The sequence below is a fragment of the Mus caroli genome, unplaced genomic scaffold, assembly GCF_978045245.1.
Source record: "Mus caroli unplaced genomic scaffold, Mus_caroli_1 scaffold_6, whole genome shotgun sequence".
In the NCBI taxonomy this organism is placed as follows: domain Eukaryota; kingdom Metazoa; phylum Chordata; class Mammalia; order Rodentia; family Muridae; genus Mus; species Mus caroli.
Genome location: NW_028227261.1, coordinates 95067616 through 95085959, shown reverse-complemented (window position 1 = coordinate 95085959; position 18344 = coordinate 95067616). Strand labels below are relative to the sequence as shown.

At 37.4% G+C, this 18344-nt stretch overlaps 1 protein-coding gene across 4 annotated transcripts in view; it reads right to left on the bottom strand.

The window, feature by feature from the left end:
* Positions 1 to 18344, bottom strand: part of Ptbp3 (polypyrimidine tract binding protein 3) — an 81336-nt gene that overhangs the window by 51391 nt on the left and 11601 nt on the right. For 2 of the 4 annotated variants that reach the window (XM_021159315.3, XM_021159312.3), the window contains one exon: positions 5619 to 5700. In XM_021159315.3, the coding sequence (XP_021014974.1) occupies positions 5619 to 5649 (31 nt within the window). In that variant the 5' untranslated portion in view covers positions 5650 to 5700. The remainder of the gene's footprint in view (positions 1 to 5618; positions 5701 to 18344) is intronic. The other 2 variants (XM_085839261.1, XM_085839260.1) reach the window with 1 other exon arrangement.

The window sequence follows — 18344 nt, the reverse complement described above, 5'->3', positions numbered from 1 at the left end:
TCATGACTGGGAACATGGCAGCAGCCATGGTGCTGGAGAAGTATTGAGAGCTATACCCTGATCCACTGACCAAGAGAGAGAGCGACACAGGGCTTGGCTTGGGCTTTTGAACCCTTCTCAGTGATACTCTTCCTCTAACAAGACCACACCTATCCCAACAAGGTCACACTTCCTCTTCTCAAGTGCTGTCACTGTCTGTTGACTAAGCAGTCAAATGATCAGCCTGTGGAGGCCATTATTACTCAAACTACCACTACCACCATCATTCCTATCCTTAGAGAAGAGGTTAAGGAAAGTTAAAGCTGGACTTCATCTCTGCCAATCTTCTTTTATCACTGACCTTCCACTTTCAAGTGGGAGGAGGAAATTGGTATTTATTCTTGTATGGCAGTCTAGTAATAATTTGGGACTTCTGTTTTGAAAGGAAAAGAAAATAGACATTAGAATAATCACTAAGAGTCTATACATATATTTTCAACTGTGTATATATTGTGTTCATCTTGTGTATATTTGTTAGAACTCGTAACTATATCAAAGTGTTTCTCAATAACTTTCTTTTTGTACTGTAGTCATTAATAGATTTTAGTATTAGTATTATCATAGCTTCGTAAATAGACTGCATAATCAGCAGCCAAATCAAGAAGAATACTAGGCAGGAATGATGATGGATCAGCAGTTCAGACCTCTTGCTGTTACTCTTCTCTAATCAGTTTTCAACACCCACACCAGTGGGTGACCTATAACCCCAGTTCTAAGGGATCTAACGACCTCTATTGGTATCCTGAGACACCCACACACAACACATTCACTCTCACAGAAACACACGTGAGCTTTATGCACGTGAAGTTTTTTTTCTTTCCAGTTATATTTATCTTCCAAGCATATTTTGATTTTTTACAACATAGATTAGTATTTATGTTTTTAAACATTGTATAAATGAGCCAATAATATAACATATACTGATATGTTAAATATATAACATTTAACATTATACATGTGAAATTAAGCAACATTGCTTATATGTTTGTAATACCAACATATAAAACTATGAGGGACGGGCTCAAGGTTGTCTCTCTTGCTAAAAGGTAGCCATCATCTTTACAATCTGAGATGAAAGATAGAAGTCCTCCAAGCAGTAGGAGAAAAGACAAACAGTATGCAGAGATGACTCATAGGTCCCATAAAACACTTGTACTAGTCAAGGCCACCTGTACCTAAAAGGAAGATTTTAAAAGTAGCTGTTTAATCTGAGTAACAGTGGGCTGCTATAAAAATCAGTTCTTTAGTAAACAAACAGAACAGTATCAGTTTCTGACATTCGTTTGTACAACTATATTTAAAAGGAGAATGAATATGAGTTAAGAAGTGTTGAAATGTTTTCAGTTATCACAGGACATTAAAAGAAAAAACCTTAAAACTGCAGATCCATGTTCAAGTTCCCAGATATAAAATACATTGCCCTGTGCATGAGGATGCGTGAGCACACACACTAGTGAAAGCAGCATATTATAAGAACAAATTAATGTAAGCTGAGTCAAAAGATCTTCAAGTCTATTTTTAGGTAAAGTTCATAGGAAGGAATATTCTTTATTTTAGAACTAAGCTTCGTAATTTAAAGCTCTTACAAAATATGTACCTACAAGAAAGAAAGGATTTTTATCCCATTTTATTTATTGATTTTATGTAGACATGTGTGTGTCACAGCAGATGTGTGGAAGTCAAGGACAGCAGGAGTCAGTTCTGTCCTTCCACCACACAGGAACTGCCTGGGATCACACTCAGACCATGAGGCTTGGCAGCAGGGCCTTTACCTCCTGAGCACCTCAAAAAGCTCATCAAACATGGGATTTTAAAATAACACTAACAATAGCTTAAGAGAATAACCATAGATCCCACACCGCCTGGGAGTGTCATAGCTTGGCACCAGTGTTCCAGTATCCTTATGCAACATAAAATCTCATTTTAAATATATCTATATTATTATTTATTGTAACAAAAATAAGCAAGAATGGGATTTGGTAGATTTAATTCTAGTGTTTCTGCTATAGTCGCATCCTCTTAGACAGAACAGTTAAATCTGAAAGTTAGTCAATGAGAGACTGACGCTCTTTATAAAATATCTCATGGACAACATGCAGAGCTTTTGATTTAAAAGCAGCAGGTGGAGTAGGATATGAATAAGTAGGATTACATTTTTTCTAGCAGCTTTCAATCTTGTTACCTATTATTGCCTATGCTCGCGAGTTTTCTCTCTCTCTCTCTCTCTCCCCCCTCCCCTTCCCCAACCCCCCCCACACACACACCACTCAGACACACACTTTTTTTTTCCTTTCCACTTTTTAAAAATGTAGCCAAAGATGATCCTGAAGTTCTGATTCTCCTGCCTCCACTTCCCCAGTGCTAGGACTACAGGAACGCACCATCATGTTGGACCTCTTAGTGGCTAGGCCAACAGCTGAAAATGTGGGTGTCATTGGCAAGGCATATGTGAAATACAACTTTATCACTATTCTGTTTAAAAGCTTGCAATAAATCAACTCACAATTTTCCTTAATTTCACATGCAGTTTTTCCTGTATATTCCATAGAAAGTCAGCAACTCTATTAGCAGACTATATATAACAGTTCAATTTTGTCATCATTTGCTAACTTTAGAAAACCAATTATTATATGATACTGACATACTTCTGAATCCTTTCAGTGGATCCCTACTTAACATTACAGGAGCAGCCGGGCGTGGTGGCGCACGCCTTTAGTCCCAGCACTCAGGAGGCAGAGGTAGGAGGATTTCTGAGTTCGAGGCCAGCCTGGTCTACAAAGTGAGTTCCAGGACAGCCAGGGCTACACAGAGAAACCCTGTCTCGAAAAACCAAAACCAAAACCAAAAAAAAAAAAAAAAAAATTACAGGAGCAATTCTACCTAATATATTTGAATTCATTTTAAAAAGTTCAACATTAAAGGTAAAAACTGTTATCACTTTAAGGTAGGATAGAATTTTGTAGTGCGGTCTAGCCTGGAACTTGCCATCACTGAATTTGAAATTGTCCTGCTTAGGTTTCCTGAGGCCTGGCTAAGATAACATTTTAAGTTATTACTAAACTACAAATATTGGTGCCACATACTCAGAGTAGGAACACTGTTCTTACTGAAAAGCACAAAGATAAAAAGGCCCAAGACAAATTTAGTTTGTGCACTATAACAATCAACATTCAACTGCATGGAGCCTTATCTAGCTACTAGATACCAACCAACATTCCAAGACAAAGTCCCAATGACCCCATGGCACCTGACACCCAAAGATCCGTCTCTAGAGAAACAACTAGTGCTGTAAAGCTTAATATTTAACAAGATGGCAGAAAGCTAGTCTGTCCCTTCAGATACTGCTTTTGCCTCCACTTTAGACCACACACAAATGGTCTATGAAGCTGACTAAATAACTTGCCCTCTACAGATATAAAAGGCTTCGGTCCCCTCAATGGAATAAACCCTTCAGAAGCTTACCTGCTGCAGATATACCACAGTGTATGTACTAATCTCTCTACTTCAGCTTTCTTCTGTCTTTTGGTAAATTTATAGCCATGCATCATTAGTCCATCACTGATGTCCACGCATGGCAAAAATTTTATGAGGCAGCCATGTACTTGCAAGAGGATACAAACTAATTCCTGTTTCCAAACAAAAAATTTTCTTCCAATACAAAGTCTTTTCCCAGACTTTAAGTAGTTTTAAAATTGATATTCAAATTATCTACAAAATTTTTTTCTGATTCTACTAAAGAAAAAAAGACCACTCAGCAAGTCAGTATTCATGGCTCTCTCACTTTGCTGCATAGTATGACTTCACTAAAATGTTTGTGTCTTGTCAAGCAGTGGGGGTGGTATACAACTTTAATCCCAGCCCTCAGGAGGAAGAGGCAGGCAGATCTCTGAGTTCAAGCCTGGTCTACACAGTTTCAGGAAAGCAGGGCCAAACAAAGAAACCTTGTCTCAAAAAAAACAACAACAACAACAACAACAAAAAAGAACAAAAACAGTTAGCGTATCTTATGAAAGCATCAAAGTCTACTCCTAGGACTTTTCTGTTTGTGTGTGTGTGTGTGTGTGTGTGTGTGTGTGTGTGTGTGTATACCACATGTATATGGATTCTCATGGAGGCCAAAAGAGAATGTTAGACTCTTTGAGGCTGGTATTATAGGCAGTTTTGAGTGAGCCACACTCACACTGTCGCAGCGGTGAATGCATATAACATCAGACATTTTGGAGGCAGAGGGGGAAATACCACAAATTCAGACAACCTTGGGTTTGGATTATTACAAAGTTATTTTTTTAAAGGTTTCTTTGTTTCTAGAGATACAACTTCATCTTAATACATGTGAGGTCTTGGGTCCAATTCCCAGCATGATGAAAGAAAAATTAGTTCCTCATTACCAAGTGGAAATCATAAGGAAATTCAAGGTACTAGTAACACACACACACACACACACACACACACACACATACACACACACACACCCTCCAGGACATAGTGCTCTGGGAATCTAGGACAATTTAAAAGAAACATTAAGAGATGAATGAATCAAACAAGTTTAGTTGGGTAGGGTCTGTCTAGAATTCTCAACAATTGGATTAGATCCCTAGCAACACCCCTTAGGTCTGTGTCTCTGATGCATGACCTAAGAGCTCTAAAAACAAAGGCAAACATCTCCCCCACACAGAAACTTCAAAGGTAAGTCAGGCTGTTTGCATATTTTCAGTGCTTCCAAGTATTCTGAGTATGCTGGTTAATCTTGATTGTCAACTTCAAGACACATATAATAGACTCATCTGGGAGATAAACCCTTGGGTGTAGTCTAGGAAGGTTTTCCAAAGAGGCTTTACTGATGTGGGAAGCCCCACCCTGAACATGGGCAGTATCGTTCTATGATCAAGACTTCCAGAACAAATAAAAAGGAAAAGGTAATGAGTACTAGAATTCATCTTTCTCTGCTTCCTGGCATGCATGTGCATAGGCAAACTACCCACACATGGCATCCTCATAGCAGCCAGAAATTGATTTGGGTGATTTCCTCTATCACTCTTTACCTGGATTTCTGAGACAAGGTCTCTCACTAAACCCAGAGCTCTGTGTTTTGGCTAGACTAGCTGGCCAGCAAGTCCCAAGGATTCTCTTCTCCTCTCCTCGCACCCTAATCCTGGGTAACAGACACAGGCAATAAACAGACAGGGCATTCAAAGCCAGGCCCTCATGTCTGCATAGCAAGCACCACCAACTGAACTACATGTATCTCCCCAGCTGCTTCTCCAGTGACTCTAAGGTGAGCTCAGCGTTACAAAGTTGGCTTTAGTCTCAACTCCCATATCACTGTTTACATGTTTATATTAACAATTATATATTGTCTCTACCTACAATATCTTCCCAATTACTGTGGGGTAGATGGACAACATGGTGGAACCATTCCTAAATTTCTTCAACACTATCTTTTTTTCCTTAGCTGAATCTTTCAACTTCTCTTATTGAGTAAAATTCACAAATTTTTACTGTAAACAGTGGCACATAAGAAGAATGAGAAAAAAAGCAGCTCACAGAAAGGAAGCACAGGACAGGGTGTTCACACTTACCATACACACCTGCAGAAGTAGAGCTGTTCATGGTAGAAGGTCCGTTAATGACACCAGAAGAGAGAAGCTCATCAGATCCCCGCTGAAAAGCAAAATTAGCACTCAATTAATAAAGTAAGTTTTAAAATAATGGTTTATATTTACTATTAAATTTACCAAGAGTATTATTTATTTAAGTATAAAGATATTTAAGAAAATTAGGAGTAAACTGTGTAGTAAGGAAAAATACAGCAGATGCCTATCAATGTACTTATTAAAAAAAAAAAAGCAAAACACTGGGGACATAATTTTGCAAATACCTCTAACAATTCTTATTGTTCAATGTTTGAAGTACTAAACTATATTTAGATGACTACATTCGGGCAGTTTTTATTTACATGCAAATAATTTAATATTCTAAGAATCTTGACTTATAATACCCATTTCTAAAAATATAGCTACAAGGACACAATTTCTATCTATACTGGTCAAATTTTTTAAAATTATTAATTTCCTTATCATTAACCCTAAAAACTATCTTTGGTGTATACTATTTCTTAAGCAAATATGTTTTTAGAAATTGATTTCTTTACGGTAAGAGAGAAGTGTTTGTCTCATGGTGCTGGGAATTTAACTAGGCTGGGAAAACATGACTCAGCTCCAGCCTTACACCTTGGCTTTTCTGAGATGAGAGTCTTATTACATAGCCATGACTGAGTGGTAATCTATGTTCTTGCCTCAGCCTTCTGAGTACAGGGACTGCAGGATGAGCCACCAGACCTGTTCAAACAAGAGTTCTGTCCTATTTGAACATCTGAATACTCAATGCTAAAATGTGTCAGATAAGCCTTTTCATTAAAAGCCTAATATAGATAACCAAGGTTATAAAAGGGTAATAAATATGAAATAAAAGGCAAAACCAATCTACTTCAAATCGATCAATTTTGTTCATCCTGGTGAATTAAAAAAATATAAGTATTTTGGTTCATTGGGTAATAAAACAATCTTCAAATAACTATATAAATTTTAGAATAACATTATAACAAATACTTTATTTTCATTCTACACTTATGTGTTTCCTTGTGTAAGCGTATGTTGTGGGGGCTGGGGAACCACAGAGGTCTGAAGGAGGTCTTGGATTCCCTGGAAACAGAGTTACAGGCTGCTGTGAGCTGCTCACTGTGGGTGCTAGGAATGAAACTTTGGTTTTCCTTAAAGATACTGAGGTAGCTCTCCAGCTCCTACTACAAACATTTTGGCTCCTGTGGAAGGACTAACTTCCAAAATGTCTGCATTACTACAAAAACAATTATTTAAACAAAAATGTTTTAAGCATCCAGAAATTACTACCCTCGGCTCTTTTACTCAAGTTTAACAAAGACACCACTAAAAAACAAAGGAATTAACCAACCAGGATGAAAGAAAAATTTCAAATTCCAACTCTCCTAAAAGACCAGGATCATTAAAGCACAGAAATTCCTAATTTCTGATATAAAAGTATTACTGTGCTTTCTGATCTGATAATGAACAAACTTTGTAGCTTGTTGTCTACCTGCAGATAAAGTTAAGGGTTTTGAGTTTTAAATATGGTAGTAATTTGTCAGGTGGTAGTGTCACAGGCCTTTAATCCCAGCACTTGGGATGCAGTCAGGCAGATCTCTAAGTTTAAGGTCAGCCTGGTCTATGGAGGGAGTTCAAGAACATGTAGTAATATATAGAGAAATCTTGTCTTGTGGGGCGGGGAGGTATATATATATATATATATATTGTTCCCTAGAGTTGTAAGAACTCCTTCTGACCACCATGCAGAACCAGAAAAGAAACAATGAACAGAAAAAGGATATCTAGATCAGCAGTGCATATGTATATGTGTGTATAATATATAATATATATAATATATATAATATATAATGTATATTAATATATAATATTAATCTAATATCCAACATGGTTTTAAAGTAAGGAATTTGGTTAAAATGGTTTTTTTGCTAATAGATATATCCTCTACATATATGTGTCTTTAGTATCAATATGTTTCATGTCAAAATACAGCTGGTTTGGTAAAAGGCTCTTAAAACCTGACTTTGCTAAATAAATAAATAAATAAATAAATAAATAAATAAAAGCCAAACCAAAACAAAAAATGACCAACTCTTCACTTGGGCCCACAAGGTAACTAACTAAAATCCTGGTATCGCTCCTCTCACTTTGCAACTATATGCCTTAATTCTGCACCTAGGAAAAAGATAATACCTAACTAACCTCTTTATTTCACTTCAAGGTGCAAGGAACAAATATAAAAGTACCTGAGGTACCTTATTGTCAGCTTTTCATAATGTCCTATTCCAGATCCCCACAAAATATTTAAAGGTCTCCAATGTCCTAAACCTGCAGTCACCAAGGACCCCAGAAACAACAGAACCTCCCACAACAAACTATGACCCAAATGAGGGTAACTGTCCCTAATGGGAAGGCAGCACTCTAGAGCATGACTCATCGGAGAAGCAGCTTGTCCCCTAGAGTTGTAAGAACTCCTTCCGACCACCATGCAGAAACAGAAAAGCAACAATGGACAGACAGACAGACACCTAGATCTGCAGTGCCCACCCACTTCCATGCTGCCTCTATCTAAACCAATTTTAGATGGACAAGGACAGGGGGGCTCTTCTTTATGTTTCTCTTCCTAGTGCAAGTTAATTAAATTTCCTTTCTCTGCTTTTCACAATTATTCACTTCTTTCACTAACATTATTAGGACCAGTGGTTGGGCCCAGCCTGTTAAGAGAATTCTAAAATTCTTAACATCTGATACACACTTTATAAAGTTTTGTATTTAGAGTAAAAGAACAAGTGAAAGAAAATATGGTTGTATGTGTGTATAATCAACAAAGCATTTATAACCTTAAAAACTTTTTTAAAAACTTTTAAAAAAATGTAAAAGAACAAAACACAAGAAATGAGAATGAGAGTTAAGATACAAATGAAAGAGAGTGAGCAGCATCCCATCAATAGACTGTGAGCACCGTCTAGCACCTGTACTTTGTCCTTCCTGGTGAAAGGACCACCCTCTTCCACGCACAGCCCCATGACTTCCAATGCCTGGCTTGAGAGAGCAACTTTCTGCCTCACTGGCATTGAGCATAGTTTTGTGATAGGCTTTGGCCTCTGGAGCATGAACACAAAAGCATTTAACCAAAGCATAGGATAGCCGTTTTGTTGGTTTTATTCTCTTTGCTTTCACTCTATAACAAGAATATGCCCCACACAAGAGGAAGTCTTTACTCTAAGCCCAATCACTGTAAATAAACAAGAAACATTCTTCTAACATTATACCGATCAACATAGGAAAACAAGTTTACTCTTACTGGTTATTTGGACATATAAGTTAATTCCCTAACAGAATACCATCATGTGAAGAAAAGTAGTAGAATGGAGCATTAGTCAAGGCAGAGCAACAAAACTCTTGGAATTACATGGGGCTTAGCTGGATGTGATTTTATGGGAATATACATTGGTACAACTTGTAATGCTATTCAACCAATGAAAGTCAAATATATGAATATCTAAAGGATCCCTGTGACCTACCGCTAGGTACACACCCAAGATATGCTGACTTATACACAATTAGACATAAGGATATTCCCAGAACATTATTCAAACTAGAGCAGATGAAAACAACCAAGTGTCATCAATTACAGAATAAATCTTTAAAAATACATGCAATTGTTTATTTAAAACATAAACTACTATCCCACAGAACAAAGTAATCTCAAATATTAAGAGGTTGATCACAAGAGTGTACTCTTGTGTTATCACTACTTTATGTGATGTATGTGTGCAAGGGAGCCAGTTCTCTCCTCAAAGACAACAAAGATGTTTAGCAGGAGGATAAAGAGTGCATCATGGGTAAACAATTAACAGCATTGCCAAGGAGGTCTTAACAGAATGAAAAATGAGACATCATGTGGCAAGTGTGGAAGGGAGGTTAAGACTGCATCAACAGTCTCCTTAGAAACACATGGTCAGTTTACATAAGTCCAGCAATTTCCTGTGGACTTGTTAGCTCTCTGACGATATCAACACATAAATCAGCTTCATTTGCTTCAAGCATCAATTATTGAAGCTCCCTCTGACTGACAAACTAAACATACAGGACCAACAAAGCAAAGGAATACTGTTATTAAGCAGTACAAATGTTTTGTTATCAAATTTGATGGGAACTGGTTTTATTTGCAATTCAAGAAAGAATATTAATGTGATTAAAAAGACAATATGTCAACCGAGGAACGCCACTGAAGTAAAATTTTTTTTGAATTTTTTGAGATTTTGAAACTAAACCAAAATCTAAATTCAGATCAGATATAACATGCACATGAAATTTTAGGATAAGGTATTATTTTTTTTTAACCTATCAAGACCATCAGGGAAACAAACTATCTAAAAAGTCTTAAATCTCTAGGATTCTTTCTTTAAATGAACATACTCATGAAATATTGAAATAAGTACCCAAGTACAAAATCAAAACAAAATTTCTAGCAGATGGACTAACAATCTTTTGTGAAACTTTCCAGAATAAAAATTTCATTTGTCCTGCTCTTAGTAATCTGTTCCATAAACAGAAATAAAGTATTATTATGTAGTGATACCATATTGCATCTATATCATTAGTTGCCTAGAAGATGCAACTAATTGTATTTCCCCTTTTCCCTCCTCTGCCATTCCTAGCCAGGATCCTGGATCTTGTCCCCTGCTGTACTGAGCTTTTATCTCCTTGGCCCTGGTCTAGCCCTACTGATTGCTCTCCTTTATAACTTCCTTCACAGAACTTACAACTTTTTTCATGTACTCTATGTTAAACACACACACACACACCAAAATGTCCTTGCTTAAATAATTCAGTGCAGTGGTTTTCAACTTTCCAACTGCTGCGAACTTTTAATACAGTTCATCATGCTATGATGACCCTCATAAAATTATTTTCCTTGCTATTTCATAACTGTAGTTTTGCTGTTAGGAGTCATAAATATTTTTAGACATGTAAGTTTTCCAAGAGACTAGGGTTTCACAGCATAGCCCAGATCTAGAACTCACTCTGTAGACCAGGCTGACCTTGAACTCAGAGCTACGCCTACCTTTGCCTTCTAAGTGCTAAGATGAAAGGCATGTACCACCACTCTCCAGCTTATTTCTACTATTTCTAAAGTTCTCTTGGTTTAACTTATCTCATTGTATTCAGAGAAAGCAAACTCTAATGTCAAGTTCTTCAATCTTTTAGATTTGTCTTCTAGCCTCTGACTATTAGCACGTGCAGAAGAATTACACATTCTACAGCTGCTGGGCAGCATGTTATTTAAATGTCTGTCAGATCCACTTGTTCTGTAGTATACCTTATCTCTGATGCTTCCCTGGTAATTTCTTTCTAGATGATCTGCTCATTAAAATGAATATGGGATGAAGTCCCAAATGATACTGTATTAGAGCCTATTCCTTTATAACTAGTATTGTCTGCTTTACATAAAGGAGTGGCCCCAGAATTAAATAAATACTGGTTTTTTAAAAAGATTTATTTATTTATTTTATATATGTGAGTACACTGTAGCTGTCTTCACACACACCAGAAGTGGGCATTGGATCCCATTACAGATAATTGTGAGCTACTATGTGGTTGCTGGGAACTGAACTCAGGACCTCTAAAAGGGCAGTCAGTGCTCCTAATCCCTAAGTCATCTCTCTGGCCCATAAATACATATTTACAACTATAATTCTAGCTTGCTAAACTAGCCCTTCACCTTTATAGACTGACCTGTGTCTTCGGTTATTAGTTTAATGTGTGCATTCTCTACTCACTTTTGGTGTTTGCTTGTGAAGAGTCTCTTCTTTGATCCTTTCACTTTTAGTTTTTGTGACTGCACTAATGAACTGGGTTTCTCACAACAGCATACCAACTGGTCCCACATGATTTCTTTTTTTTTTTTTTCAGTTTATATCTTTTAGCTGAAGAATCCTCATATTCAAGGTTATTACTAATAAAACATAGTCTTACTATTTTGTTAAAATACTTTTGGTTAGTTTTTGGTTTTCTCTAAAAGATTGATTTTTTTTTGAGTTTCATATTTCTTAAATTTTCATTTATTACAGCTGATCTAGTGGCAGCAGATCCCCTTGGCTTTTGTTGTCTTGGAAAGTATGTCTTCTTCAATTATCAAGAGTGACTCTAGTGGGTACAGTAATCTTAGCTGTTCCTCCGCACCCGCCTCAGGACTTTGAATATATCATATCCATTTGATTCTATCCTATATGGTTTCTCCAGATACATCCATTGTGAGTTTAATAGAACTTCCCACTATGATTTTTTTCTGGCTCCCCCTCCTGCCCCCATGGCACTTGTATCAAACTCAGAACAAGCCAGCCAAGTGCTCTACCACTAAGCTATATGCAAACTAACCTGACACCTTTTTTTTCTTGCTATTTTTAGAATTCCCTTTATCTACTTCTTTTGATGGACTCACTATAAGCCTTGGAGAGCATCTTTAAAAAGGATCAAATCTATAAAATCCTTTGAGCCTATTAGATCTGGATAACCATGTCTTCCCTAATATTTGGAAAGTCTTCAAGTGCTTCATGGAATAGACTTTTTGAGATGAGGTCATGCTGAGGAAATTTCTATACAGGATGTTAATTCTCAAACTGGCTGTGGTAGTTTGAATATGCTTGGCCCAATGAGAAATGGTGCTAGTAGAAGGTGTGGCTTTATTGGAGGTGGTATGGTGGCCTTGTTAGAGGAAGTAGGTCATTGTGGCGGCAGGACTTTGAGGTCTCATATATATATATATATATATATATATATATGCTTAAGTCTGGCCAATGTGATACTGTCCCTTTCTGCTGCCTTCTAAACAAGATTTAGAGCTATTGGCTGCACCAGCACCATCTGCCTGCACACTGCCTTGCTTTCCACCATAATGATAATGAACTAAACCTCTGAAATTGTAAGTCAGCCCCAAACAAAAAGAGTTGCCTTGATCATGGTGTCCCTTCACAGCAATAAAACCCTAACTAAGACATCAGCAATCGTCCTGCCTCTGCCTCAGGAATTCTGAGAAAACAGGTGTGCACTACCTGTGTACCACACCTGGCCACTTTTGAGCTTTAATAGTGCATCTTTATTGTTTATCTGTCAATTCAGCATTACCTCTTGATTCTGTGAAAAACAAAACTGTTAGAGGTAGTAATCTCCCTGCCTCTTCCACCCCTTTTATTATTATAATTGTCACATTCTGCTAGGCAATTACAGGCTCTGTCCATTCCTGTGGTGACTAAAGGCTGACTCAAAGTTGAAAATCAAGAAACAGCACTTTTTAAACTATGTAATTATTATTAAGAAATCGTATTCCTGATACAGTTCATTTTTTATTCTATGGCCCAGTGTCATAACCTTACAGTTACTTGAAGACAAAAATTATTTCTGGATTTAAGATCAAATGCATTATTACAGTCCTAGTTAATATCATAACACCATGTCAGTCTAATTTAACAACCATAATTTCCTTACCGTGTTTGTTTAGATTTCCATGACATCTCTAATGACCTTAGTTTTGGTTTTGCTTATACTCTTGTCCTATATCATAACAACTTTTATTTCAAGCTTTCCATGATGGTATTCATCCCACCAAGATATCCTTATTCAAATCTAGAATTACTGCTTTCTAACCATTCTAGACAACTGCCTAACAAAGTCTTTTCCCTGCTCTGCTGGGATAGCTCAATGCTTTTTTTAAAACCTTTTCCCTGAGTTATTAGTTTACTTTTCTGTTTTGCTAAATAACTAAAAACAAGGTAAGGTTTCTGGGCCCCTGCATGTGTGAGAATTCTACTTATACAAAAGGTCAGTTGACTGCAGCGCTGGGTAAAATTACTTTCTTAAGAAAAGTATAAACTGTTGGGTGTGCGACACTCCACACGAGAGGCTAACAATATTGTACATAAAGATTCTTGATCTTCTGAAACACTTTCCTAAACATGCAGCCTATAGAAAATACACAGAACAGATCACCAACAAGAAGCTGGATATGGTCAAAGCGGAACCAAGATGTTAAGGGTGAAGAAGAAGAGGTGATTCATCAGGCTGAAAAAGAACTAAGTCTGGCAAGGAAAATGTTGCAGTGGAAGCCTTGGGAGCCACTGGTGGAAGAGCCGCCTGTTGACCAGTGGGAAGTGGCCAATATGACCTCAGTGTCTGGTGATGGATGTGAATTAAATGTGCAATTAAATGTTCTGTGATGCTAAAAAAAAAAAGAAAATTATAAAGTATTCCTGTTTTCATTGAGCATGTAGTGGGACTGCTAAGTTTCCAGTCCAACCTTCAGTCGAATCAAACCTTCATTTATTTAAAACTCACTCTTTTCTATAGTATAATCTAAATTGTTAATAAATCCCTCTTAGAAACTAAGAAACTAAACATACAAAAATATGAGAAGAGGAAACAAGTGAGAATCAGTAGCCTGTGCTAACAGATATACTGAAATGGAGACCCAGCCACACAGCTAGGAATACACATTTACAGCAGACATTTTGGGATTCAGTTATAACTAAGTGGTAAAGCATTTATCTCACATGCACAAAGAGGGGCTGCACACCACAGATACTGTATCAGTTTGGTAAGCTTATCTGTAAAGGGCCAGATAGTAAGAGTCTTGAGCCAAGTATTCAACTTACACTGCTGCATGAACAAAAAGCAACCATACGCAACACAGAAATGAGCCACTCACTCTATTCCAGTAAAACGTAGACACCAAATTTACAATTCATCTACTTCTCACCTGTCATGAAATACTAATCTTATTTTTTAACACTCACATATAGAAAGACGGCTTTAGCTTACAAGATATAAAAACAATGACAGTGAGTAGTTAGCTCTTCAGCCCTAGTTTGCTAATTCCTGTATTAGTTTGTTAAGGAAGTCTCAATTTCACCCAATGGAATCTACTAAGACTATTTTTCTGAGAACAAGTTAGTAATAAACAGGTTACAATGCTAAAAGGCCTGCACTCAGGACAGTAAAACAAGAGGATTGTACTCCAGGCTACTGGAGCTAAACAGTGGAAAGGAAAAAAGACAAGGCAAGAAGAAAGGAGGAAATGAGGAAGAGAAAGAGAAGAAATGAATTAGAAATAGTAACAAAAAATAGATTGTATTTAAATATTAAAAATTTTAAAGTACTAAATAATCCATGGGTTAAAGAGAAAAATTAGAAAAACAGAAAACTGTTAGGTATTTTGAAATAATGAAAATACTAGTCAAAAATATGAAACTTCGGGCTGGTGAGATGGCTCAGCGGTTAAGAGCACTGACTACTCTTCCAGAGGTCCTGAGTTCAAATCCCAGCAACCACACAGTGGCTCACAACCATCTGTAACAAGATCTAACACCCTCTTCCGTAGTGTCTGAAGACAGCTACAGTGTACTCACATATAATAAATAAACAAATCTTAAAAAAAAAATGTGAAACTTCAAAACCATTTTCAGCAACTTATAGAAAGCTTTTCTGAAAATAAAATTTAGGGGTTGAGGAATAGCAGTGACAGAACAAGAGCGAGCACACTCAGGACGTAAGAGAGGCAAGGGGCACTTGGAGCTTCCGGGCTCAGCTTACAGTTGGGATAGCTCGGAGGAATAAACTATTAAAAAAAATCTCTAAACTACTGACTATAAAAGAAAAGTTATGTGGCTTTATAGCTGAAAAGACCAGCAATCACCTTAAGACATTTAAGACACAAGTAAAGATGAGCACCACCCAGTGATGCAAGCCTGACACCTGAGTGTCATCCCTGGAACCCCTGTAAGGGTAGAGGACAACTGACCCAACAATGCTGTCCTCTGACCTCAACATACACACCCTATCACAGTAATAAATGGTTTTTTGGGTTTTTTTTTTTGGTTTTTCGAGACAGGGTTTCTCTTTATAGCTCTGGCTGTCCTGGTGCTCACTTTGTAGACCAAGCTGGCCTCGAACTCAGAAATCCGCCTGCCTCTGCCTCCCGAGTGCTGGGAATAAATGGTTTTAAATTAACTAAACGGGTAAAGGGTATATACACTATTTGCACTATTCTTGTAATTGTCACTTAAATGTATAATTTGAAACAAAATGAAATTTACATTAGTGCAAGCCTATATGTGATATATGATATATATAACATTAGTTATATGGCTAAAATGAGCCTCAAATTCCCCTGTACACTATTCAGATACATTTGTTCCCATATGGTGGTTATCCAGGTAGTTTGACACCATTTGTAGAAGTAAGCTCAATGTCAATTTTAAAATGAAATGTAAACGTTCTAGAACAGCTGAAGCAGTTTTGATAAATAACCATTTAGAGGAACTACTCCACATGGGTTCAAGATATATTACATTCTTGTTATTATTAGGTACATGTGATAATAACGTAAGAAGACATAAATCAAGCAGAAATATCCCAACTCATATGTGGTAAATTCATTTCAAACAACGGTGTCCAATAAGAAGGCGTCAGATCTCATTATGGTTGTGAGCCACCATGTGGTTGCTGGGATTTGAACTCTGGACCTTCGAAAGCGCAGTCAGTGCTCTCACCCGCTGAAGCCCTGTTTTTTGTTTTTAAATTATGGGTTTCACCATGTAATCTTTTTTTTTTTTTTTTTTTTTTTTTGGTTTTTCGAGACAGGGTTTCTCTGTGTAGCCCAGCTGTCCTGGAACTCACTCTGTAGACCAGGCTGGCCTCAAACTCAGAGATCCACCTGCCTCTGCCTCCCAAGTGCTGGGATTAAATGCGTGCGCCACCACGCCCGGCCTCACCATGTAATCTTAACTGTCTTGAAACTCTCTACGTACACAAGACTGGCCCTAAACTCAAAGAGATTCTCCTGCCTCTGCCTCCCAAGTGCTAGGATTAAAAAGGCATGTGTCACCACACCCAGCTCTAGAATATTTATCAAAAAAAAAAAAAAAAAAATCAAGCTGTTGGGCTCTCCTGTGAGGGATTTTTCTTAAACAGATCTGAAACAGGAAGAACTATGGTAACTGGGCCAGAACAGTTTTCTTCTGAGTGTTTGCCCTCACTGACAAATTCATCTATCCTGTTTCTTTGCCCAGTATTAAATCCAACACAGAATGAAAACTAACAGCTCTCTAGGAATCCACCCCACCCTACCCCCAATACCAAGCACCAGATTGAGATCACAGGGACACCTAGCCTTCTGGACTAAACAAATATCAGATTCTCCACCTTTCTGTCATGCTACAGCCATTGTTGGACTACCCAGTCCATATCTGTAAACCAACTGATAATTCACATATATGCTTATATATTCATTCTATCAGTTGTTCCTTTAGAGACCCTGACTAATGCACTCCTACACTAATGTGTAAGCTACTTAACTCTATCCAAAGAAGAGCACTTCCTCAAACTCATCCCCTGCTAGCCTTCCTGGCTCACCTATCTGGGTGTGGGGAATTTAAGACAGCACAGAACAAGGACATATGTCCATTAAAAGCTGAACTGTAAGGACATACAAAATGCATCCCTTCTCAAAATCTTACATGTCACAGGGCTCCACTGTTAACAACAATGGATTACAGCTAAAAGAGCTGCAGGGTCATTACCTAAAGAAAGGACTCAAATAAGAACAATGGGGAAACTGAAGCTTTGGGCACTAAAGCACATACCAAACCCAACCCAACCCAACCCAACCCAACCCAACCCAACACCTAGACAGATTAGCATAGAACCCATCCCACAATGACCTTTTGCCTCTAAATTTCTGTTCTGATATATGGTATCTGGCTTTCCACTAAGTAAAAGTCACTTTAAGAGGTAAATAATATAAACACAGACAAGCATTAAACCCCTGAACAGAATCATGCAGGATAAAAGTTTTGTTTTTTTTTTTTTGGGGGGGGGGTGGAGAGATGGCTCAGCAGTTAAGAGTACTGACTGCTCTTCCAGAAGTCCTGAGTTCAATTCCCAGCAACCACATGGTGGCTCACAACCATCTGTAATGGAATCCAATGCCCTCTTCTGGTGTGTCTGAAAACAGCTACAGTGTATTCATATATATATAAAATAAATAAATATGTCTTTAAAAAAGTCCTTGGGTTTTTTTGTTTGTTTGTTTTTGAAACAGGGTTTCTTACCTGACTTTTGCCTCCCCAGTGCTGAAATTAAAGGCACACACCATCATGTCCAGCTAGGACAAAAACCTTTATAAACTAGATGCCATGGTGTATATACACAGACACAAATGTAACAAAAAAATTAAATCTGTGATGGGTTCATTAATAGACTAGATATTACTGAAGAAAAAAAATCAATAAACTTGAAGGTATTTCAATAAGGGATGTAGGTAGAAGCTCAGTCCTAGAATATACACCCAGCCCCAGGACTGCAGGGGGTAAAGAAAAGGATTTCAGTAGAAACTTCCCAAACTGAAATGCTGAGTGAAAATAAACAACAAAACCCAAAACATCCAATAATGTGTGACAATTTCAAATAAGTAACAGAGACAAAAGCCAAAATGTTCAAAAGGGGAAAAAAATAGTATGTGTGTGTATATACATACATATATATAATGGGGATACATGGAAGGGGCCAAAGGGAGGAAACAGTGATATAATTTAACCTCAAAAAATTTTAAAGTGGTTTTTAAAATGTAACAATGAGAAAAGGTAACAATAGGGCTCCTTAGTGCATTCTATATATGCCCACCTACAG